Raw genomic sequence first — 25452 nt, forward strand, 5'->3', positions numbered from 1 at the left:
AGAGCGTGGAGTTGGGCATTTGCTAATTTAGCGTGTAATGTACCGATCGCGCACACTGCTCCTTCTGGGAGTTTCGTCCGTGAGGAGGACCGATGGGGTGGGATGTTCCTCGCCATGGTGCCATGGTATGTTAGAGTTTGAGTCATAGTTGTTCTTAACGTTTCGGAATCGTCTGGTAAGCTTGGTGCTTCATCATAAACGTCTATGCAGGATAAGTCAGTTACTGACGACAGACTGACTGATAATTGCAATAGGTTTTAGCGCACTTTTTGTCTTTGTAGGCAGTTGTGCTACACGTGAAATCTGGGGTATTCCGAATAATGTTCCAGGTAGATTGTGAAAGACAAAACACATAAAGCAGCTTAGCAATATTCATACAAATCGTTGTAATACAGCTCTAGCCATGAATCGTCTAATGGAAATGTGTCATCAAAACATGTTTGTTCTGAATTTTTAATCGTATTTAAACCAATGTTCTCATGAAATGATGATACAGATAATTATTAAACCAGCATCGATCTGAGCTCGCCGTAGAACCGGAATGTTAATCGTCGATCACCGAGCCCCGCAAAATCTTACAATTCATGAAAAACTTTTCCAAATTCCTCCCAATCTTCCATTGCCGGAACAGTTGTCCTACGATGTCTCGTACTATTGCACCGCCGTACTAACGCTGGTGGGCCAGAGAGCTAGGAAGGAAGTCTACTCTCGCATAAGCTCCGATGATTGGTATGTTTTTGGAGGTTCCTCTTTCAGCAATTTTCGTGCTCCACGACTCCAACTCGATTCAGTGGCCCGGAGGTTGGTGGTTGTAGGTTGTTCCACTCGATGTGCTTCGGTGGACCGGTAGACGGTGACCTTGAGATTGAAGCTGTCTGTGGCTGTTGGTTGGCGCTTCATCCCTCCATCGGAGATGATTGAACGAGTCTCGACAGATGGCCGGGTCGACCGTTCGTAATCGTAACCTTCACCGATCATGTTGTTATGATTCGTTTTTGGTGTTTCTTTGCCTCTTCCGGCTCGACTGCTGCGACGGCTGCTGCTAACTAACCGTAGTGCAACGCCGTGCTTTAAATGAAGCGTTAAAAGCGTTCCGTCGAGCGGTGGTGGGCTCGACACATGATTAGCTTGCCGTGCCAGAGCGTCGAACCTTTGCGTGATCATCCTCTTCGGAGCCAGGAAGTGTTTTAATTCTTTATACCCCAAAAAACAAACTTTTGACAGCGTGCTGTGCCGCCAAATCGCAGCTTTTATATCTAAATTCCGGCCCGCTCTTCTGTTCTGCCGATTGCAACGGCGATAAAACGAATTAAAATTGCAGACAAACTCAATCAAAACAATACGAATGCAACCATCTCGAGCCAAACAATTCAATACATATTCATACCAGTGACAGCCGGTGTGCCTTGTGCCATGATTGTAGGGAATAGTTTTGCCGGCAACGATTGGGAAACTGTAGATGTTGCCTTCGTTTTTCCAACTCACATCCGATCTCCGACTGTCAGCGAGACACCGAGCAAGAGCGAGAAAGACGAGCAGTAAGTTTTTTCTGGCTCACACAAGAACATTCCAGGACGAAGGGGGTTTTCCATGCACCGTTGTTTGCCCCCAGGACGCAACGTTAAAAGTTGCACCGGACACCTCCGGAGTTTTATGCGGCAATAAAGTATTAAAAGTAGTTTGATTTGCCTTTGAAGATTCTTGCTTTTGGTTCCGGTTCTGGAATGGCGATCCTTCCGTGAGCGTATGGACACCATCCTCTTGGCCACATGGCTGGACAGCGCTGTTTGATACATTGGCTCTTCAGCTTTTCCTTTGGTTGGTTTTTGGACGGTAAAGTAAAAGCACCTCCATAAAAAAAAACATTTGAAACGGCCACCGAAACGCATCATCAGAACTTGCTCTATACTGTTTCAAAGTTTGATTTGTATCAGACTTGTGCTTATGTAGGGAATTTCATGCATCCTGCTACTATGCCATCACATAGTTCAAAACTAATCATTTCCGATTGGACAGTCGTGTACGCTTGGAGCAGCGCTGCTCATATCAAAACAGATTGTTTTTAGTATTTAATATTATCAAAAACACAACGGAAGCCCCTTTGAATTTTCTGCAGAATCGGACTGTAACATGACTATCGACAATTTTGAAGGATTCATTAACCACCACTTATCCGCTTTTGTGTTATCTCTCGGCAGTGACAAGTTACACGTTAATATGTAACATGTCTGATTGTAGCATGATGTTGGCTTATGGCCCTTTGATCCACCGACTGCAACACAAAACCCATTCAGGGCACAGTCTATACACTGCAACGGCACGGTATTAGCACCAAGCAAGCAATTAATTAGCTCCATTTCAACGCAGCTGGCTTGTAACGTTGGAGCAGCATCCGACGAGACTTCACAGCAGAAGAAGAAGCCGGTTGAAATGATATTCTTTCCCAACATGGTTCGCTACATCGACTGCAAGCGGAAGCCTGCTCGCGCTGCTGCACCAACTCTTCACTCACCGTTACGGACGCACCAGCATCTTATATTGCAATTGATGTAGTACTCCCGGGAGGCTGGCGAAGAGCTGGCGAAGGAACGAGCGAAAGCTCGAGAGCTACCGTTGGCTTACCGTTTACGGACCGTTTTCTCCACTTCTTCCGAACGGTTCCGTGCTGCTGCTGCTGCTGCTGCAATTTCTTGCTCAAAGCACGTTCCGGTGAAGCACGGCACGGGATTGAAACACACTGTTTATTTGCTCATCGTAACCGATGACAAATCAAATGCATAACGAGCATCTCCCCAGTGGCGCACAACCATTGGATCTGCATCTAACGCCACTAGCGGATCCCGGGGTTGGTGTGCCTGCCGAACGTATGGTGTGCTGTGCACCAGCATCGGCATCACGCTGCTACCGATATTATGGGGCTACCAGGGTGGAAGGAAACCTTAGCTGCCGGTAAGCCCGGCCGTTAGGTGTGGTGCAGTGGATGGAAGGATGGATGGAGAAAAAAGTCGGTAAAGGTTGGTGCCAATGGAAATACATCAGAGGACAGAAAAACGGAGTGAAAATCGTTTATGGCATGTAGCGTGTGATAGCGAGGCTGCTGCGGTAGAGAGCTGTTGGTGCTAGAGACGGAGCCAAGGCGTATCGGGAAATTGCAATTTTCCTTGTCACAAAAGTACGCCTCACTGGACCCAAGCACCGGATCGGTCTGGATCGGTTCGAAACACTGTAGCCGTTTGAAGAGTGCAATAGTGTTCAGAGTAGTGGGTATGGCAGACATTCCCTCGTTGTACTTGGGCACCGGCCTGGCACCGTGGCGTGCCCCCGTAAAGAAAGGTGGTGCGAGGCAGGAACCGTGCCCGCTGGACTCCTGTCTCGTGCATGGGTGCCGGGAGGTGATATTGAACTTGAAAAAGCGCAAACCAATGCACACACATACACATCGACGGACCCACAAGTCTACCACAGTCGGTGCCCCAGGGCCATCGCCACAACTCATCGGCAGCCACACGCCGAGACAGAGTGGTTAGTTGTTCGTCTTATCTTTTTAAGTTGTACCGACCACTCTTCTGGTAAGCAGTGGTAAGCGATTATGTCGCCATCGCAGTCGCAGTCGCAGGCGCTGGATAGGTCCACGTTGGCTTCTTTTTCTTCGCCAGTCGCCTGCGTATGCGTGTCCTGCATCCACGGCACCAGGCACAATTCGTGGCAGTGTGTTGAGTTCCGGTTGAGTGTGAGAAGCTTTTGTCTTTTTTGTTTGACCCACCACCACCCCTTATACAGTCGCCGGTGGTCCATCCTGACCATCCTCATTTTGCCCATTGGGACAAATTATTCGCTCGAGCTCCATCGCATCGTTAGCCAGCGTGCGGTGCGGCCAGACAGTGTTGTGGCTCTAAAGTGACAAGTCTAAGTTGCCTCTGGCTGGCTGGCGTGACAGCTGGCGGGAAAGGGGAACGAGCAAGCGCCATATGCCCGGGAACCGGACTGGTGTGGAAATCAGTTTGCTATTGTTGGATACGGATGGACGTTTGCAACAATTCCCCGTCGTCTCTCGATCTCGATGCTCGACCTCAGCCAGCCCTCGGATTTGCTGCGGTACCCCACAGAAACTCCTCCTCTCCCACCGAAACCGATCGGTCCGAGTGGTGTGCCCGGGGCGCGCTCGCCGGTTCCTATAGAGTCGTTTCCAGTAATTATTTCATTGGATTCTCCATGGGTGCCATCCTTTTGAACTGGCACTGGGCTTGCTATGCCGCCGAGCGTTAGCAACAGGGTTGCTTTTCGACCCAATCGGCTCGTTATGGCCGGAAGATATGGTTCTCTGTTTCATTTTTTGGGCTTGCTTCTTATTGCTGCCGTTTTATTGCTTGGTCGGTTGGATAGGAATGGCCACCATGGCCATGGTCAACGCATCATGCTGTGTCCATCAGCAAGTGCAGCGCCTGCCTGTTGGCTTGAAATTCAGGGAAGAAATTGTGCATAATATGAAGTGAAGAATCTGTACTTTAATTACCGCTGACTACTGACTGGTAAAGGGAGGGTCAGGAATGGTCAGAAATTCATGTAAATGGTGTGATAATAGATAAGCCGGGTGGAAAGAAACTTCCTGCTAATTTGAGAACATGATCGTTCCTGCCTTGCCCACATCGGTATTGAAAATGATCACACTGATAGTATTTCAACTTTAATTACTCATCTTCAGACCTGTTGATAGTTAGGAGAGCGAAACAATGATATTCTGCTAACAAGTCGTTGAAATCACAGAATCTAAAATGTATTATGAGGAGTAGAAATTACGTAGTCAACCTGATATAAATAGATTCTGGTGTCAATTTAGTCGCAATTTGTGTGTTGCAGTTAAGAAGCAAATGATTGATAGTCGTTTGAGGATGTGCGATATTTTTTCTCATTCAAATAATGTTTGCTCGCATGAGTTCCCACAAGAAAAGTGTTTGACATTTTCGATTTATACAATTTGTCATATTCCCGTGACTCCTTTCAACTATGAAAAATTCAACCTTTCAACTATGAATCTGAACCTTCATCCTTTTGTTTGGTAGTCGGGATTAGATTAGTTTAAACATATGAACACACAACAACAATGAACATTATAGAGAGTTATAAAACAAAAAGTTTGCTAACAAATTGGCGGAATGATATAGCTTATCTAGCCAGCAAGGACAATCGAAGGAGTGTTCCTTTTTAAAAAAATAATGCAATACCATTCATTCCTTCCGCGCACTATTCGCCCTCCTTCCCGTGTCGCAGGCAACGGTATCGATATCGTTCACCGATCAATGACTGGCCGCGCGTCAGCGAACCACTAGCATAAAAACTCCTATCATCACCGGCTTCCGGTACGTTCATTCAATTAAAACCAGCACAACCCAACCGGTTGCCTGTAGGCCGGTGGGACGGTCATTAAATTTTACTAACCATTAGCAAACGCTTAAAACGCGACGCCATTAGTGGTGCGCGTAGTGCCGCCACGCAATGACACTACACTATTTCATCAGATTAGGAAACGATTGGTGAGCGAGCATGGGACAGTTGGTAGAGCCGCCGTGTTGCGATTAATGTGATGAATAAAAAAGACATAAATTTATCGGTCAGCGGTGCCGGAAGTCCTTGAACCTCGGTACATCGTTCCAACAAAATCTGTCATCCCCTTTCGTTACGTATCGACTTGTCAATCGTCAACCGCAGTAGAGTGGGAAGAAATGTCAGATGATGCCTGCACTGGTGCTTCCACTGGAAGCAGCTCTTGTCTTTCGAGGTTGCGATCTGCAACGTATCAGGCCAATACCCTGGAGAAAAGTCATTTAGCGTGGCAACGCTCTGGGGCCTCGGGATGCACCTGACGCAATTTCTTTAATGAATGTCAACTGGGTAAAGGTCGCACGAAGGCTCGAACGGCAGGGTGTTACCGGTGCAATATCTTGCCGGCTTCGGAAGCCACGCCACGTCACTGTTTGACTTTGCACTAATGAAGATGTAGCCGTTTTCGTCGTCGCCATCGTGTGCACAGTACTCGCCGCGAAACGATGGTTCTCCTTGAGGAGAGACGCTGTGTGATTTCAGCAGAAGGAATAAAACTGGCGACAGAAGCTGGCCTGAGCAAAGAGCAAACAATGGTTCGCGGTACCACGCGGCTTATAAAGTAAAATATGAAACCAATCACTGCGGGAACAGGCGAACACGATCGCTGCGCTGCTGGGTGTGCAGAGACCCGGTGTAGCGTCAGCTTTCCGTATCCTTTCTGGTACAAGTTTTCTCCGGTAAAGGTAACCGGAGACTTTCGCTTACGTTACAACGCGCCAACTGAAAGGGGGAACCTTAAAAGAAGCAACAACAAATTGGGATGGGTTGCAATCGGAGAACCGTACCGGTACCGGTGGGCGCGATATTGAACTTTTCCAGGACTTTCATGTCAGGATGCTGTCAGAACACTGTTCCTGGAACCATCGATCCGATCGAGCGGCTGGCCTACTTTGCGGTACGATGAAAATCCTTTTTCGCCCGAAAGCTCGTCCTCGGGTGACTATATTGCCGGTTCGCCAATCTACGGTAATGCGACTTCAAACCACATCCAACGGGAAGTATCAGGAAGTGCGCCATTGGAAACTTTGACAGCTTGCATTCGCTTCTTCGAATCAGGAGATGGGAGACAGGGGACAAGGGAGCAAAGCGCTTCCACTCAATTGCAGCCGGTGTAAGGTTACCTGTGCGATCTTTCCCAGAATGGAGGTTTCTACCTGGTTTCTGATGCCTGATAGTGCGAGAGCGACAAATTCACTGAGCGGGTACATGTAGATGTCAAACGAAGCGAGCAACATCCGGCATATGGCAGCTCTTGGTGGTTTGACCAAAAATAAAACCCCAAAAAAATCCTACCCATCCATCCAGCTGTTGATTTTGAGCAGCCGGCGTACAAAAAACCTCGCTAATAGTTTCCGACATTATGGTTGCGGTCCAGGCTCGCCATTTTGATAACACAGCACGCCTCCCTTTCCCCCCTTCGCGGCCAACCAACGGCCGGGGAATGTGTTATAATTGTAAGTGTCCACATGGTTTTAGCCAGTGAAGTGCAAAGAAAAGTACGACGAGCGACGAGATGCATTAGGACAAACTCTTCTCGCCGGTGTGTGCGCCGGTGGCAGCTAAAAATAAAATACATTTCACCTCCCACTACCTACTCCCCCTCCAAAAATTGGTCACAGCTTGGCCCCAGATAGTGTGTGTGCTTTTTGGTGTTGGTTGGTTTGGATGGAACGTGAAAAAGGATACGGTTTTTGGGCGGCCGGGAGCGAGTTCCAGTTCCAGCTGACGGGCCGGTGCCGGTACATGACAGGAATGATAGAGTGATTTCATGATTGCACCAAGCGGCGGCAACAGCAACCACCAACACGGTACCACCAGCATCAACTCAGATCTCCGGTGTTGGAAGCCTCCGACAAAGAGTGCCCCCGGTCCCCGGACACTGTCCAAAACAGCTTCTCTCCGGGATGCACACTTGCTGCTGAAAAGCTGCTTTCTTCGCGCACACCACGCGGACAGCCGCATCGAACAACAATGACTTTTCCTCGTGCTTAAGAAAACTGTTATCAAGCTTCTTCGCTACCCACCCTCCCTCCCATTCGGTTTCTGAGGCGACGGAAGTTGTCTTGAAGGCGCGTTCCTTCTTATTATGCTCCCCGCTCCACACCCCCCTCGTCAGTTCCAATCCTTTTCACTCTTTTTTCGCCCCATCTCTTTCTCTCTGTGCCACTCGAAACTTGATAGCCGCAGGTTTGCAGGTGGTGGAAGGAACAAGAAACGCATCCACACCGCAACATGATGCTGCTGCTGCTGCCGCTGACGGCCGAGGGTTTTTGTCTGCTTGGTACGCGGCAAAGAGCGAAAATAGAGTTTTTCACTACCGAAGTACCAACACCCGGGGAAGTGATGAACAAATAAAAATATTTGCCGGAAGATAAAAAGCGTCAAACTTCTTGGCAAATGTTGCCGTTCCCTGAGCTGAGCCATCGCACCATTCCCATGTGGAAGGAACGGTTGGCTTGTTGAGATAATTTGAAAGCTCGTTTGTGCTCAGTTTTAGGCACGAGCCGCGTTTGTGATAGTCCATTGTGAGTTGAGTGGAGTTGGAAAATAGATTCAATCCAATGAGCCATTGAACCGTAATGAGGCGTAGAACGGTGCATTTTCCCCGGGAGGAAAGAAACATTACTAATATTGCGATGAGCAACAAATAATGCATCAATGCATGTACCCTACAATCTCTCCCGACAACGATACGCTACGCCATCGGTCAGAACATCGACCTTCGAGTGTCCCTTGATTGTCCTGGTACACTTTACATGATGGCAATGTATTGCTACCCGCACCGGAATGCAATCAATGTGGCAACGCAACGTGTACCGGTGTGGTGTGTGCAGTGTTTTTGATAGAACAAGAGCTGCTCACCCCTTTGGCCGGGAATCGTGCCATTGTCCTGCCCTTTCCTGGACATCGACTGCCCGGACTGTTTTTTGCCAATCATTTCCAACATTTTTCGCGCTGCACCAACCCGTGGCCGTAGCTGCTCGAGCTGGCTGACGGACGGTACAGCATAAGAATGTCACATCCTGGAGTGAACCGTTCGAATGGCCAGGATTGGCACGAGAAAAACTACACACCGGAGAAGGATGAGGGCGTGTGGATGAAGAGAAAGAAGAAAAAGTAATCGAATGAAAGAAAACGGGAAAATCGCCACACTATGAAGGCGTGGGAACGAATCCGGTAATCAATCTTCTTCACGCCCTCGACATTGATTTTGCTGTCTATCGATCGCGCTGCACCGGGCTGCCTATACGTGTATTGCAAGTGTTTCCCGTCACTGCTGTGTGTTAGTGGGAGCTTGGTGCATGCACTGCATCACGGTGGCAAACAATGGGATCGATTGCAAACCGAGGATCGGGCCCCGGAGAAGAAGAATGCTGGCAGAACAATGTTTCACGGTACGCAAGGGCGAGTTCTGGTGATAGGCTATGGATGCTGTTGTTAGGATAATCTTATCATATTGAGTAATACATGTACAGGGAGAGAGAGAGAGAGAGAGAGAGAGAGAGAGAGAGAGAGAGAGAGAGAGAGAGAAAGTGAGGGAAAGTTTTGCAATGTTTGGCTTTTTCGTCGACCCTTATCCTGTAGCCTGATGTAGCAGCAGTGTAGCAATAGTGGAAAGGATGAAGCGATGGAGGATGTATAGACGATAAAGCTTATCGATATTCTTAAAGAATGTTTGAAATAACACCCAGGTCGATCAACAGCTACCGGGTAGCGTGTGTGCGCAATAATTCCAACACAAGTACACAGGATGCACTTCCAATACCTTTCAAAAGTTGATGGTATGTTATGCTAGTCTTTCGTTCGAGCCCAGCTATCGTTTGCAAAGTACCGACTTAAGTCGTTGGCAGGGACTGTGGGCCAAGAGTTCGTTAAAAGATAGGGAAATACAAAATGAAGCGTGGGAAATCAATTCATATGCTGTAGCAAAATCAGTTTGATCAACGAATTGTTTGAACCTTCATTAGGTTATTAGTTTTCTCAACGGCGATACCAAGGATTGTGGTTTCAATTATTCCGTTTAAAGGAAACTTAACAGATTCCTTTAAAAGATAAGAGAGCGATAGGAGATTTTGATTGTTTTCGGTCATTTACTTTAATTTCTGTTAAATAATATCCTTATTGATTTGTTTCAAATTCTGAAAATTGGACAGATCCTTATTCACGAGTGTGTTTTTGAGGATGAGTTTGGACATTTCCTCTTAATTGATTTGTCCAAGATAAGCAACAAAGCAATTGTATGATTGAGATTAAAAAATGAAAATGTTGCTCTTAAAATCAGTAATAAACTATAGAATCTACTTCGAATCTATTATGCTTGGCAGAAAAGATTGATATTTCAAAATGAAACTAATGTTCCGTGGTTGGGTAACAACCTACTAAACATCTAGCAAATAGTTTTGCAAAATAGAGTATGAAAGCTGAAAATGATGTAGTAAGCTGTATTTCTATCGGTCGCTACAAGTCTAGAGAAGAAGCATTTTACATCACTTTTGATGCAATTTTCATTCATTCAATAAGTAATGTTTGACAGAAGCATTACTTTAATTTTTCCGGCCAAGCCAATCCTTGCATGTGACGTTGCCCACATGAATAATATTCATTATTGGGAATGGATGGAATATGTATTATTTTGCCTTGACTTGAAAATGACTTTGAGTTATTGTGCAGTAGAGCGGATAGCATGTGCTCAAAAGCAAACACTCGCCTGCACTTCAAACATGGATTATCCCCGACTACCTTTACGTACTGCTGTAGACGCAGCTGCATTTTATGCAAAAAGAAAAATTGTGTTCAAAGAATCCACCACCTTCCTCCAATGAAGCTGTTCAGCCTGGACAGCTTATAACTCTCCTAACGGATAGTATTTCCTTAAGCCACCTCGTTATCTAGTCGCTTCAATTAGCTGCAACGCTGAACGCTGATAGTGTGCGGTCGCTAAGAAGCTTATCCGGCATGCGACACTGATTTCTCGGCCCTGCCCAGGACTCCGACGGTACAACTCAGACCGCTCTCTCTCTCTCTCTCTCTCTCTCTGCAATGCATCTGGTAGCCGCAGCAGCATGAAACGGTGGAAGAAACATAATGCCACCAATAATCACTGGCCACATGGAAAACTTTGTGGTGAGCTGTGCGAGATGAAATCTAAACAATTTTCCATCCCCCCGGAGCACTGCGTTGACCTTGGTGGCGTGAAGATGCTGTTCGTTCAGGAACAGGACAAGGTATGGCCGGGTTTGTTGGGGCCGGTAGGAAATATTGAATGGGTAACAGATTGCCGATCAAGCGGAGAGCTACAGAGAGAGGGAGAGAGCGTGAGGACCAAAGCAGCTGGAGCTTTGCTTACGGAAAAACGCCAAGTGCGTCGCGGCGTTCCTGTCGACGGTCGGCAGCGAACAAATCTGGAAATAAGTGAATACCGGAAACAGCCGCGCGATCGGAAAGGGAAAAAGGGGAAATCGGAATGCTGGTCACTGCTGCTGCTGCTGCTGACCGCGAGCGCAAGATGTGCCGCGTGACTTACGTGTCGCGGCTGGTGAGCAACAGTACCCCCCCCCCCCCTCGCTGGGTTGGAGGACATAAATAATGTGCTTATCGGCTAACGCCATCATCAAACCCCGGAAGCGGAAATTGTTTGCCGGCAAACTAACCGGCTGGAACAAACCGCGCGCGAGAGAGAGAGAGAGAGCCGCGGCCCAGCGGCACAGTGACCAGTACAGATTGCTGCCGCTTCTTCAGCTTGAGCTTCTGCCCTTGAAAACGGCTCAACGGTACGGATGCTGCGTGCCAGGTACACGTTCCGGAGGGAATTGAATTTGCTGGATTACGTCCGGGGCAAATGGTGGCGTGGCAGCATTCCAGCGTGCCGCCATACTCGCCGTGATTGTCGTTACCGTAGGAAAAAAGGCAAGACCGAGAAAGAAAAAAAAAACCGAACCACCCAAGTTCGTCGCGTATCGTGGCACCCAGCTTACCCACCCTTTTGGGGGCCACAATAATGCCGATCATCTGGCTCTGACCCCACCCTGTGGATGTGGGAAAACCGTGACCGTGCCACATTCCAGTTGCAGTTTACCGTTAAATCAATTCCCTTGGCCGTTTGGCTTGGACCGTATGGTTGGAAGGAGATGGAATGCCGATCAGTGGTGAAGTTCAAGGGCACGATCGAATTGGAAATCGTTCGGGCGGAGAGACAAATGGAGAAAAAGTGCATCCCGCCCCCCGGGGGAGGGCTAGCTATCTGTGCGCTTGCAGCAGCAGCAATCCTGGATGCCTGGCTCGAGAGCCAGAGGGCCATCCTTCGCTAGTTAGTTAGTTGGTTGAGTAATGGGATAAAAGGCACACGCTAGACGCTATAGCTCGCACAAAATGGCGATGGCGTTGATTCGATTTTCCTAATTGTCGATGCGTTCCGACGGAGATAACGCGGTTGACCTTCAGCATCGGTATGGTCACCGCAAGAGAGAGAGAGGCGAAGGACATTATAATGGACAATCGCGAGCCACCGTACACCTGCTACCGATTGCTGCTACCGCGAATGGGTTTTGCGTAAATTTCATTTACTTTTTAATTTATCGAAGCACTTCAAATACCAACCGGGTGGCCGGCCGGCCGGCTATTCACTGGTGCCCATTGAATAACGGATGCATCGAGCGAGATGGAAATCATTTATTATGCAGGGCAGAAGTTTAGCCGTGATTTTCATTTCCAACTGCAGTAAACCGGGGAGCCAGATGCTGGGCAGGATTATTCAACTTTCTACTCACGATACATCTCCGGTGGTGACCAACGGTGACGCTCATCCCTTTTAGAGCGCACTGGAAAATTTCATTTTAGCGCTCAAGAGCAAACAAAAAAAAAAAAAAAGAAAACCAAGGGCAGATGCGGATTGAGCAGATGAAGAGATTGGCTTATTGTCCCTCGCTAAGCAACTAATGAATCGATATGGGTTTTCCATTACGGTGCGCCCAGTAAGGCCCCGATTGGACGAAATGCAATTGTACCCGTCTCCCGTCGTGTGGTCACAAACAGATCAACTCAGAATGCATTGCAGTTGATACAATCGAATTTGATTTAATTTTATTGCAATGTAAATACCTTAACTGTATCTGCAAATCTGCAAAGAAGAACTGATGGCATTGTTGTTTGAGGATTGGATCGCAAAGCTTTGCAGAAAAGCGTCAATTTGCATTTTTTGTTTTGTCGTTTTTGTACACAGAATCAATCTTCGTTGAATTTTCCAAACCCAAGCTACATACGCGTCCAAGGACATTCCGAAATGCAAACGAAACATTTTACATATATTCAGGTTTTTTCCGAAACTGATTCTATAAGGGCGTGAAAGTGAGTGAATATTATATTTCTTGGAGCTTTCTGTCTCATAAAGGGAAATGTTAGAGTTAGAATGTGCAAACGGAAGACATCCTAGCCAGTACAAGCGAAAATCATTCTCAAGAGCACTAGCCGTCCATATTGCATTTCTGGCACATAATTCATATTTAACTTTAATTTCAATTTCAACATCAATTCAAGCATACAAAGAAAACACTCGAAACCGCCACCCTTGTTCAATGTGCAAATGTATATTGCATTCTTTCCAAGGTTCCAGGCTCTTCTCCGTTGTTGTGCAGGGTTCCGTTGCTATCCTTGCTGTTCTACAGCCACTTTCTACACCACAAATGTTAGCGTATCTTCCTATCTAGTCTCATTAATTCAACTTTTTATTTTGGGACATTTTAAAATTGACAAACTTATGGTAACAAATTATACGGTAGTATGCAAAAACACCATCCCCACGGTCTCGTTGGGGATGCTCTTAACAAACTGGGAGGCACATAAGCGAACTGATTTTCTGTAGCGGATAGGCTTTGAATACTTCACTTTAACGTTTCAGCAGCGAGAACATCCCATCCAAATTCATCAGAAAGTGTACGGCTAAACTGCGCAACGGGGTACTAAACTATGAATGCAAGGTCCCTTCCGTTCCTTTCCTTCGAAGTTCCCTTCGCCGCACCGCAATAAGTTTATCCGCTCTGCAGAACTTTCACCTGCTGATTGACTACGAAGGATCGCAGCAGGGAAGGGCACAGGTGGCAACTGTTGGTTGGGTTTTGGTTCGCTGACCTTCTTAGGCGGGCCGGTACGCTCGCGAGGCTGCCAAACTCGGTTCTACCCGAGAACGAAACTGCTGCGAACAACTATATTACAAATTTAATATTGAAACTCAATTTAATCAGCTCGGTACCTCGAGCCTGGTGATGCTGACGTTCGTGACGACTACCGCCCTCGAGGATCACCGAAAGCAATAAGCATCACAGCGGGGACCAGCGCACAAGCGACAGCTTGAATGAGCGAGGAAAGAATCTTTTTCGAACGTTAAACTATTTTCCTGGTACTCGAACTATTTCCTGTTGGACTTCTTCTCGCCCGCTCGCTCGATTGCTCGGTTACTTGATTGCTTGCTGGATGCATCGTGAGCTGCTGAATGCAGCTTTCCTCTTCCTCGTCCGTGCTTGACGGAAACGCTGCTTTGCGGCATAATTTAAGATTGGAACCGATTTTCCATCTCATCGATGCGGATCAACTTGTTTTCATATTCCGGTTCAGTAGCTTGTAGGTTCCTCTTTTAGCCACGCGAAAGCAGGAAGAACTACTACTTAGCGCTGCGATTGTTGCGCCATTGTGAACCATTCCTATTTGCTAGAGGGTAGCCAGTACTAGCGTAAAATGTAATGCTGCATCAGTTCTCATTATCAGAATCTAAAAGTTTGTCACAAACCAGAAACTAAATACAGGCTCATTGACTTTCTTCCGATTGAAATGATTGACTGACAGTAGAAACCATGCAGCAGTGCGACGCAATCACTCCGAAGGGAATGGCTCACTAGCCTCGAAATCATAAATCACGTGCAATGCGTTGCGCAAGTCGGAGCACTGCTCAAATCCAATCCTGTCACGAGCAAGAGCCGTAGTCCTTTGTCTGCCGCTGATTATGGCAGCATACTGCACGGCTGTCGGCTGGAAGTGCGTGTTGCAGCGATGGCACGAATTATAATTGAGACTATTTTTAACCCCTCCAAACGGTGGTGTGTCAGTGACAAGGGAACTTTGTAACGCTTTCAGGATCTCTCGGAGCTGCTGGCATCCGATAGCAGGGAACGGTGGGAGACGGTCGCATCGTTGGATGCTACAGGACACCGGGGGTTCCGCTGCAGTGCACCACAATCTGGTGTCCGGAAAAGTGTGTGGCTGACAAAGTAGCGTGGCATGGCGTTCCAGAAGTACTACTTCGGGCCTCGTCAAGAGGGTGGGTTCTTCGTGGGGCAGCCCTTTGCGCCAATGTCACCGGTGTGGAGAAGCAGTGATGGTAAAGGATCCCCTGCTCCCTCTTCCTTTTCAGTCCCGTTGGTGGTAGACAGTAAAATGTTGCGTAAAAGAACAATTTTTCCATCCCATCCGAGGGAGAGAGAGAGAGAGAGAGAGTGCAACTCACTCCGCACAGCTTCTCCAAAACAGACTTTCGACGGTGACAGTGAAGAAATGTTGCCGTAGCTTATTATTTTGCGTGGAAGGAGTGAACACCGGAGTTAATTCTAATGCTACCGAGGTGATGCTTTCCAATCAGTATTATTGAATGGAAAACTGCGTTAACTCCTTCTTTTTAGTGGTCGTGGTATTTTTACTCTCAATCAAATTACCCCGTTCCGTTGAGATCTTAGTAAACACTTTACGTGTTTACAAGCTGTGTGCATCGCATCCCAAAACGCGGCCGTAGTGCAAGTTGTTTGCGTAGATCCGAATAGTCAACATGTGGTCTCGCGAGTGGTGTTTGCATTTAAATCAGCTTATCCTGGTGGCAGAAGTGCGGTAGGGAAGTCGGCAATTATTTGCGGCCACGAAGAGGAGCAAACAGGAACAGATGAAAGAAGCAAAACGCCTGCTTATTTACTCGTTCGTTAAGCGCCTGGCCCTATTACTATGCTGCACTAGTAGTTGGAGTTGCCTTTGAGCCACTTGGAATGGTGATCTTCTCTCGGCATTACGATTTAATGGAACTAGTAATCAGTTGCATCATAGTGTGATAGTTAACGGCAATTCTAGTGGTACATAGGTAAATCCCTGCGGTAACACGGCTGTAAGATGACTAGGAAAAAGTGCAAACATATTCTGGAAGGTATTGGCATTCAGGCAGCATAGGATTACCCTTAGATCCTGAATCGTGGACTGTGTTTTATTAATTTGTATTATTACAATAACAGACAAGACGCATGTTTCGGATTTCTGCCAGATTTTCAGTGTATGTTTCTTGATTGTTTCGTTGATTTTTACGGGTACCAAAAGTACAGAAGTTTTTCAACGGAACACGCAACATGCACCATCAGGGAAACAATTACGCATAGATTCATAGAATGATCAAGCTTCTTCTTCAAATGTTATTTAAGGACAAACCATGAACCAAATCCGACAAGCCAAGGACAAAAAGAAGACGGAAATGACAGCATAATTTAATGAAACTTCAGTATAGTCCGAACGTCCACTTATGCGCATATTATGCAATTTAGTCATCTCTTTCAGGTGAATTTTATGCCCACAAATGCTATACAGAAGCCAGAAACAGCAATATGTTTATAGCATTGCAATATGCAACAGATCACGTGTTTTACGAACACATTTGCAGGATCTGAATGTACAATTATTGTTTACGACTTAATGGCATTTTCATTAAATTCACTACTTTAGCCAAAGATCGCATTCGTACATTGTGTTATACATTATAAAGATGAATAGGCTGCTAATAACGCGCGATTACAAGATTATTTAATGTGCCTCGCAGATCTTTTTAAAAGAAAAAGACGTCTTCCGCCACACGAAACCAACGCTTCACTGAATGTGGTGCAGAAGGCACCTCATTTTGATTTTCTACCAGTAAGGGTACATTTTTCGTTCCAGCTTTTACACCATTCCTATCATTTGGTAGCTGAGAAAAAAAGACTAAAACGACTCGGTCTCCAAAATGCTCCCAGGCAGCCGTCGACTGGAAAAAAAAGTTTTCTCCACACCTTTTGCCACACTCCCAGCACCGTTGCATTACAATTGCAACCAATTACCGAAGTCGCTCGAAGGCGATTGTCTCGCCTTATCATTTCGCACCCAACTTTGTCGTTTGCCAGCGGACTGGCCGGCCGGCGAAAGCGCTTATAAATTTGTTTATTCATCAGCATCTGGCACGGAACCGGCAGAACACGGTGCCCGTCCCGACAATGACAATGCAGAACGAACGCATTGCATCTCCCTTGGCCATTTTTTGGGCGATGTCAATGGGGGTTGCCCACCGAAGGTGATGAAGACAAATGGTGTGGCGCGTGCCAAGGATGAAAATCCTTGCTGTCCGCACGAGCAGACACGAGCATCGAGTGTGGTGGTGGCCGGTGGCGCCGGAAACGCCAAGTAAGCCAATCAGCCTTCAGTACCGACACGGATCGAGTCACAGTTCGTCACCTGGCGTCATCTTTGAACGACCATGGGCGCCTTTCTTCGCATATCCTCCAGCCAAATCTCTCTCTCTCTCTCTCTCTCCCATACATTCCCTCAAGGTAATACGATTTGATGGCAGAACTCTGGCGTCTGATCTTGATGCATCTGTGCAGTACGGTGCAGGTTACGGGTCTCAAAACAAAGACTTCCGCGCGGCAGCAGCAGCAGCACCGTACGCCACTCTGCTCTTCTGCGTTTGCTCGAGGACGTTCCAGCGCCACGGTATGGTCAATGCACGTGGCGGATACTCGGTGCTCGGGCTTGATGCATATTCATAGTCATGGCCGGTTCATTATGCCGCAGCCAGCCATAGTCCTTTCAATTATGCTGTGATGCAATTCCCTGTGGCCACTCCTCTGGTCCCGTACCAGCACCGTCTCCGTTCAGCGGGCTAGTGCCAGCAAGCGTCCAGGCTTGGATGCTTCGCACACTATTGGATTGTGTCACTTGCTACGGCCTCAAGGGTATGGTTAAGGTTGCGCTTTCGTGCCCCTCAATTGAAATGGAGGCTCTAAGAGGCTCGAAAAACACTCAAAACATAAACATTTGCCATCATTGGCACAGTACACCGGCTGATAACTGCGTTTTCATGCTACTCTCAGAAAGGCTTCTTTTCGTTTTCCTTCGGTTTAACTTTTCCCGCAAATTCGCTTTCTTGTATCGAGGCTACCGTACAATGTATCCTCACACGGTATCCTCACAAAAATTGCCATTTTAATTAATTTAAGCGGCACTGCTTTTATCAGCATCACAAAGCCAAGAAAACGGTTTGCAGCTTGTTCAGTTGGCTCGTTCGTTGGTTGCAATGCGTCGTAGACACGTTTGGGTCCTGTAAGTCCGATTTGGCCGAGTGTCCGTCAAAAGATGTCATCATCAACCCTTAGCTCATTTTTTCTCCTTCTCTCCTCTCTCTCTCTCTCTCACTCTATCTCTCTGTCTAGTTTTTTAGTTTGTGACCGACGAGGCTTCTCTTTAAAAATGAAGCTCCCATAATCAGAACATAATCTGTCGTACCGTAGACCGAGCCGCAAATGGGCCAACATCGAGTCGCTAGAGATGACAAATCGCAAAAGCGAAACCACGCTGATAGGCAACGATCGAAGGGCCAACTACTCGCAGCACCTTTGTACCTTCGCGAAGCCAAGCTTCTCCCGCCCAAGCGTGGTAATGATTGATAGCCGAGTAGTGCCGTCCTCAAGGTCAGATAGGCGGAGTCAAACGGCTACACCATGGAGGCATCCCCGAAAAAACTGTGCCAACTGCTCAATGCTCGCTGTACGACCCGAGCTTTCGTTGGCGATCTTGAACCAAGATCTTTTGAGATGATGGTGGATCGCTCCGTGACGTGCCTTTCGTTTGGCCTATTTATCGGTCTTCTCGATCGGTTAACCAGCTATAGCGATCAGTTGTTTGTTGCGACTGCGTCGGCCCTTCGACAGTGCGAGGCGGGTCTTCGGTGGGTGATCGAAGCCGATTGTCGGTGCGGCCTTGCGCGTTGCACGGAGATCCAAGTGGCATGGCACTTGCCGGGCACGGCTAAAGGGTTTTTGGTTTTTGATTAATATTTTGAACTCCCGGGGTCGCTCTCGTGTTGCTTTGCACCAGGCTGGCGGGCCCTTCGCTGTCCGTTGATTGTCCGTAGATGGAAGTACGACCTCCCCCTGCTGCCGCTGCTAGCATGACGAAATTTGGCCCCCGTCTTTGTCACGCTCGAACTTGTACTCGGACAGCGGGTTGGGTAGCGTGCCACGACCATTACATACTTTCGATGAGCAAAACATGCCGACGGCAGTACCGTCCGTTAAGGAAAAATCCGTTTGTCATGGAAGGTGGTGGGCCATCCAGGCAGTACGGTCGATTCATGGTTCGTTCGATTGTTTTAAAAGGGTTGACCTTTGAACTTCGATTGAGCGCTTGGTGTGCAGCGAGTGATCCAACGGGCCACAATTGTGGCTGGGCTCATAAACAGGCAGGTTGCAGTGCTCGAAAAATAATAATGGCGCCTGCGGTCGCACACTGGTTGTTGCATTTGCCGGTTACGTATGAACGATAGAAGCCGAGTGGATTATTTTCTCTTTTTTGTTTGGAATGGAATTGAAGCTGCACCATTTTTGTTCCGGTAATTAAAACGCGGACTCCGATAAAGCCGGATGCGAATGTTTACGCAGCGTAATGGGTTCTCTGCACTGGCCCACCGAAACGGCCGCCGAAGGCACACGGACCGAATGGCGAAACGAGTGCAATCACAGTTATGAGGGTTCTCTTCTTTGGATTCGCGGTTTCGTCATTTGTAATTGTAAGAATCATTCGTTCGGCGGTTTAAATGGCTTCGTGTACTATAAAATGCAATATCAATTGGCCATTGGTGCGACGGTAATTAAAGTTATGAGGCCCCGAAAGGATTCAAAAGCGGGTGTGCTATTGCTTTTGTTTTAAAAATCACTGGAGCCCAATGCACAATAAAAAGCATGCTATTGGACTTTGGACGGACACGTGGATAAGAGGGGAGTTTAAATAAATATTTTTTATAAATCAAACCATCGAAGGAATGTCTCTTGCTTGTGAATTGAAAGGCATATACGATAGTGATAAATACACACAAACGGCCACACAAATCTGGTGGTCCGAACATTGAAGACCTCCACCCTGCTAACGCTTTCGTTAGTATGTAAAGCTGAAGCTGTTGCACAAACCAAGTCTATCGGTGAGAAGAGCGCGAGCCTTCATTTGATATCATTCTTTGCACGCTGCGACATCTGGTGAACATATTTATGAAACAATCAATAATTGAACAACTAATTATCACGATCATGACGTAACGATGTCAAACTAATCATCGAGTCGTATCGAGTTTGTCAGGGCAAAATTTAGTTGCGACGACAACGACAGCGTAGGTTACCAAAAAAGTGTATAGACCTCGATGAAAACTTGAACAAAGATGAAAATTTGAGCCTTTAAAAAAACACGATTCAAGGGTAAAACTATTCAAGTTCATCTGCAAAACTGCATGCTGTGTATTTGGTGGGAGCAGGGAAGTTGAGAGTGCCAGTAGCTACTAAACTCTGATGAAACGGTTAATACAAATCACTTATTCCATCGAATGATCAATTTGGAACCATAAGTTAAAAAATATATGATAAAATATCTTCATTAGTAAAACCGACATTAAACATTATATTAAAAAAAACTGCTTAGTGGTCGGTTTACCGGTACCGCGTCAACATGAAATTAAACGAAGATACACAAATATGATCTACAACAAGATGAACGATTGCAGTCCCAGGTGGGCAGATAAGGATTGCAAGCGCTTGTTCAACTTCCCAATGGTAGCGCTTCGGTATTCTACAAACAAGCAAACTATGTTATGCTCATAACATCAACAAATTGAAGGAAAATACAACAATATTCTCGCATCGGAGAACATAATTGCTCCCAACAACCGCCACATTACACTCCGAAAACCACCGTGGCTCGGTGGAAGAACCAAGCTACTCGCCCTCGCCCTCGGTTTTGACATTACGGCAACAGCGACCGGTGCCCGTTTCGCCAATGGTGTAAGGCCACGGATCCGAACGGTTGGTGGGGTTGTAAATTCAATTTTCTCACCACCGCCCGCGCACAACCAGCGCGATTGAGCCTCGAACGAAGCTATCGACGACGGACGAGCGCGGGCCCACCACGGTAAACGGTTGCGAACGGTAAACATCGCCACGGCGCATCTGTGTGGCCAATTTTGTCGATCGATTAAAATGCTGTAATTGGCTTAATATCTTGAATGCCGGCTCAAACACGGCGTTCAGCGGCGGTGGCTGCTTGGCTGGCATGGCGGAATCGCTAAAGGGGCCTGCGGAGCTGATGATGGCGATGATATTGCGCGCAGGTGAAGGGAGCTGGTGACATTTTGAAACATTAGGCCAGAAATTGATTGGCATGATTGAATTGTGGCGCGTGCGAGGAAAGCGCAGCTTTGGATTACAACATGTACCATGATCGTGGCACGGTGTGGAAGGGGAGGAGCGCACTGAGTGGAAAGATCGCTCGCAAGAACCCCAGATCGCTCAAACACCATGCCTAACAAGAGTAATCAACGCGCCCTCCCCACGGTGTTGCTCGGTCATTGCACAGTGTCATTACACTAATTATTGGATCAATAACGAACTGATAGTGTGGTTCGTGGTGGTCTTGCGCCAACATTTTAATCACTTCGTAAAGTAGTTCATTTGCTGCAATTTTTTGGTTTAATGAACCATCGAAGAGAAAAATGCGTTTGATGTAAGCCGGGCCGAGGCCGGGCCCGGATCGATGCAAACTGCATCTGGCAGCAGTCGGTTCATCGTTCACCCACCCCAACAAACCCACCGAACCGCCCACCCAAACCACCCGCGAGCCCTTGCGCTGGTTGCGAGTTTAATCAACTGGTAAAATCGGTTGCTAACATCGACATTTGAACGCATCGGACAATGTGACGCCACGTAGTGTTACGCTTGGTTGGCATCGTGCTCGCGTACTTAGCATAAAGTGTCTGCTGGGGGAAGAGGAGGAAGAGTTCATCGATGGCAGTGGACCGCTTAACCTCAGCCGCATTATCTTTAGCAGCTTAATCGGAAAGGAAGTACGCAGAGGAAATTACACAATTGACAGAGTGCTTAAATTGGGTTTTCATAAACTAATGATAGCATGGACATAGCACCCTATCATGCAGCCCTATCGCTTCCTTGTAAGGGGGGGGGGGGGGGGTTCAAGGACAGCTCTAGCTGTAAATGAGGTACGTATTTTGAAAAAAAAGGAATTCTTTGCTCCATCCAGCAAGCACTCGCATAGGATATTTTTAGCCATTATGTCGAATGCCACTATATCGCCGTTATGTCGAATGGTATTTGTAGCACGTTATCATTTGTAGCATTTAACCTGTCTATCAGCTTGAGTTTTATCTTGAGCACGTGCAGGTTGTAGAAGATACTGACCAAAATAATAAGAGTAAAAATAATTAATTGACATTGATAATGCATGATCATAAACAGCAGTCAGTCCATGGTAAATTCGCAACAAATCCCCCATCCATGTGCAGGTAATGAATTCTATCTTCGTTAGAACAACAATGTAATGGTCACGCTGGTTCCGATATCATGTGTTAAAGATCGGTGCCAATTAAAATCTTATTGCTATATGAAGCTGCTCTCCAAACGCTGCATTGCGGAGAACACACATGGTACTTTCTGCTTTTATGTGGTGGAAAAGCCATGCATGCTGACGGTGCTATGATTTGTAGGGATAGGTATAAACACGCAAATTGTGCAGGATATTCATCATAGTTGTTTTTGGCGCCCTTATAATTAGCGGTAGATGTACTGTTCTATTCTCTCCATTTCTCTCTCCAACTCTCTCTCTCTCTCTCTCTCTCTCTCTCTCTCTCTCTCTGTCTCTCTCTCTCTTTTGCTCTCTCTATTTCCTATTATTTTTGGATTGAATTTGGCTTCAATTACTGTTAAAGAACTTAAAACCAAGTGTTAAACCAAGTGATTTAATATTACCATCTACCTGCTTTAAATAGGGAGGCATAAGGGAATGCGGAGGGTAAAAGAATGGAGTAAACTTCGCTTTGATATAACCAATCAATTTAGAGACCCCGAAAATATTGGAAATGATGCCTATATTGTCCTACAAAGAAGTTTAAGGATAGATGGTGTAGGTGGGTGGCTCCCCCTCCCCCTTGTCCGGTAAGAAACGAACTTTGTCACATGGTATATAAAGCAACCAGCAACAATTTTGAGAGTTTTGGAGAAATTTGCTTGAAAACTTGTAGAGTTATGCATTTTCCTAACACATTGGTATTGTGGAGGGAGGAGAAGGGAGGGGAATCCTGGGAAAAGGACTCCCGATGTGATCATCTGGTGTAATAAGCTATCTTTGTGCCAAGTTTGGTGAAAATCGGCCCGGTAGATTTTGTGTGATGCGCGAACATACAAACATACAAACTTGTTTTTATTTATAAGATTAGTAATCCTGTCCATCTCATACTGCTTGAATCGCAAATGCTCAATCGAAATTTCTACGGAAATTAAAATCACGGATTTCCGATGAAAACATCATTTCTAAAATTCGGGAAAATACATAATGTATTCGATAATGGAACACAAACTACCTATCAATCCGGTGGATCAAAAAAGTTAAAAAGTTATATTGAAAACATGTCCCGCAATGTGCTGTGAACATTTAAAAAAATTATCACACGGAATAAGGAAACCCTGAGAAAGTGAGAACTGTCTTTTGTGTTGTTTTCTTTCGTGAACGATTCTCGTGCACATCAACCGGTTAACGAGTGTATGTAGTTTATTTTATAGATATCAATAGGTATCATTAAATTGTACAAAAAAAACAAACATCACAAAAACAAATGATCACAATATGGATTTTTTATCTGGTGCAAAGTGGTACGTGGATGCCAATTGGCATCCGCTTTACCGGATGGTCCAAATTTGTTGTACAAATTAATGACTAAGCGAAGGTGATGAAATAGATCCAACTGAACAAGACACTATTGAGAAACCTGTCGTAGAGTCAGGAAATGATTCCCCGACGTTCGAATCGAACTTTCAACCTACAACTCAAAGCAATCTAAAAAGTCCCAAGTCCAACAAGAAAGCGAACCAGATGTCTGACTATGTGTGGAGCGGCTGTCAACATATCATTCCACCGTACTTTAATGCGATTCCCCCCTTATCGGCATCTCGGTGTCCCAGTAAAATCGTAAGGCGCATTTCATGCATGCATTTGCATTGCACATGTCAATGCGGGGCAGCAACATTTGTAGCATGTCCGTTCCTCTCGCACCTTGCAGCTGTGGAGTAGTGACGCTGAAGTGACGGTCAGTGGAAGTGGCATTGGAGCAGAGAGTTCATTTTTCGGTCGACCAGAGCCGAATAGTGGATGGCTCGCTGGCGATGAATATGTATTACCTGGCCCCCACCCGGATCGGATTGACTTCGGAGCGAGGCCATCTACTACCACAATGGTATTATGTCAGAGAGAGAGAGAGAGAGAGAGAGAGAGAGAGAGAAAGAGAGAAAGAGAAAGAGAGACAGAGCCGGGAGTCCATCTAGGATTATCCTTGCGAAATGGGATATGTTGCTTTGTTATCGACTGGCAGACGACCGGCCAAGCCCAGTCAAAGCAGCCACGCCATCGCTGCGTGCACGCGGCCTGCTTACGACAAACACATGCAACAGATGACGATAGACGGATACGCACGCACACGACTTGGGGTCACGCAAGAAGAAGCTTTCTGTAACTCTACTGGGAACCATTTATCTGCCAGTCACTCAGCCAGCCAGCCAGCCAGCCAGCCAGCCAGCCAGTCAGCCAGGTGCAGGATAATGCCCTGGCCGCTACTGGCTTCGCTGGTTTCCTGGGCATGCACCGATGCCGATGAAATATGTCCAAATTAGCATTCATCTCTGTACACCCGAGTGGCGTTAATTTGGGCAATAGATTCCCCTTCCTCACTCTCTTCCTCCCCGACGAAACGGCGAAGTGGGCTTTCTGCTCGGAATCAATTGGAAGAAACTCAAGGATGCACCCTGGCACGGGCCAATATGGTAATGCGGCTACCACCGTTCGCAACCTCCAGCCTTCAAACCTGACGGTACCGATGGTGCCGATTATGCAACCATTGGATAACCGGAAGTGGATCGTCTCCATGCTATCGCTGCTGCTGCTGGTACTACTTACCGGTCCAGTGACACCGCTATCAGGCTGTAGACGGAGGCAGCCACCGAGACGCCCTGTATGTACGGTACCGTCTTGCACATCAACCAGCCCAGCATCCACGCTGTCGAGAATGAAAGAACGAGAAAATGGCGTCAGTGGTGTTGGATAAGATCGCCCATGCCCATTGGCATGAAGTTTTCGGTGGTGTTAGAAAGTTTGATTAAAATTTGTACTTCTTGGGAATGAGTTGTTGGCGGAAGCAATGCACCAGGTGTGTCTATGTGTGTGCGTGCATCGGAGTGTCAGCCGAATGTGTAAAAATTAGCATAATCCCGTCAAGTGGCTCCCGTTGGTACTGTCGACTGAGCGCAATGCGCGCCGTGGTGTGGATAACAAAGGGCGAATGAGGGCCACTTGTGATGGGGGAATGATCGTGATGCGATGCTCCTAGCGGGACACGCGCGTTGGGCGCCTCCATCGGTTTCCGGGTTTGTGATAAGATAGACCGGGAGAGATTTAATGAGCTCAGGAAAAAATGTACCACCACCAGTATCATTTCGTTGTATCACTTGCCTACCAGCCAGCTAGCCAGTCAGCACCAGATGCTGG

The 25452-nt window shown here is 46.9% G+C and overlaps 1 protein-coding gene across 1 annotated transcript in view; it reads right to left on the reverse strand.

Moving 5' to 3' along the window:
- Positions 1-25452, reverse strand: part of LOC126580826 (neuropeptide SIFamide receptor-like) — an 83402-nt gene that overhangs the window by 18530 nt on the left and 39420 nt on the right. The window contains exon 3 of the mRNA XM_050244093.1: positions 24865-24964. Within this exon, the coding sequence (XP_050100050.1) occupies positions 24865-24964 (100 nt within the window). The remainder of the gene's footprint in view (positions 1-24864; positions 24965-25452) is intronic.

This window comes from Anopheles aquasalis, chromosome 2 (genome assembly GCF_943734665.1).
Source record: "Anopheles aquasalis chromosome 2, idAnoAquaMG_Q_19, whole genome shotgun sequence".
NCBI lineage: Eukaryota > Metazoa > Arthropoda > Insecta > Diptera > Culicidae > Anopheles > Anopheles aquasalis.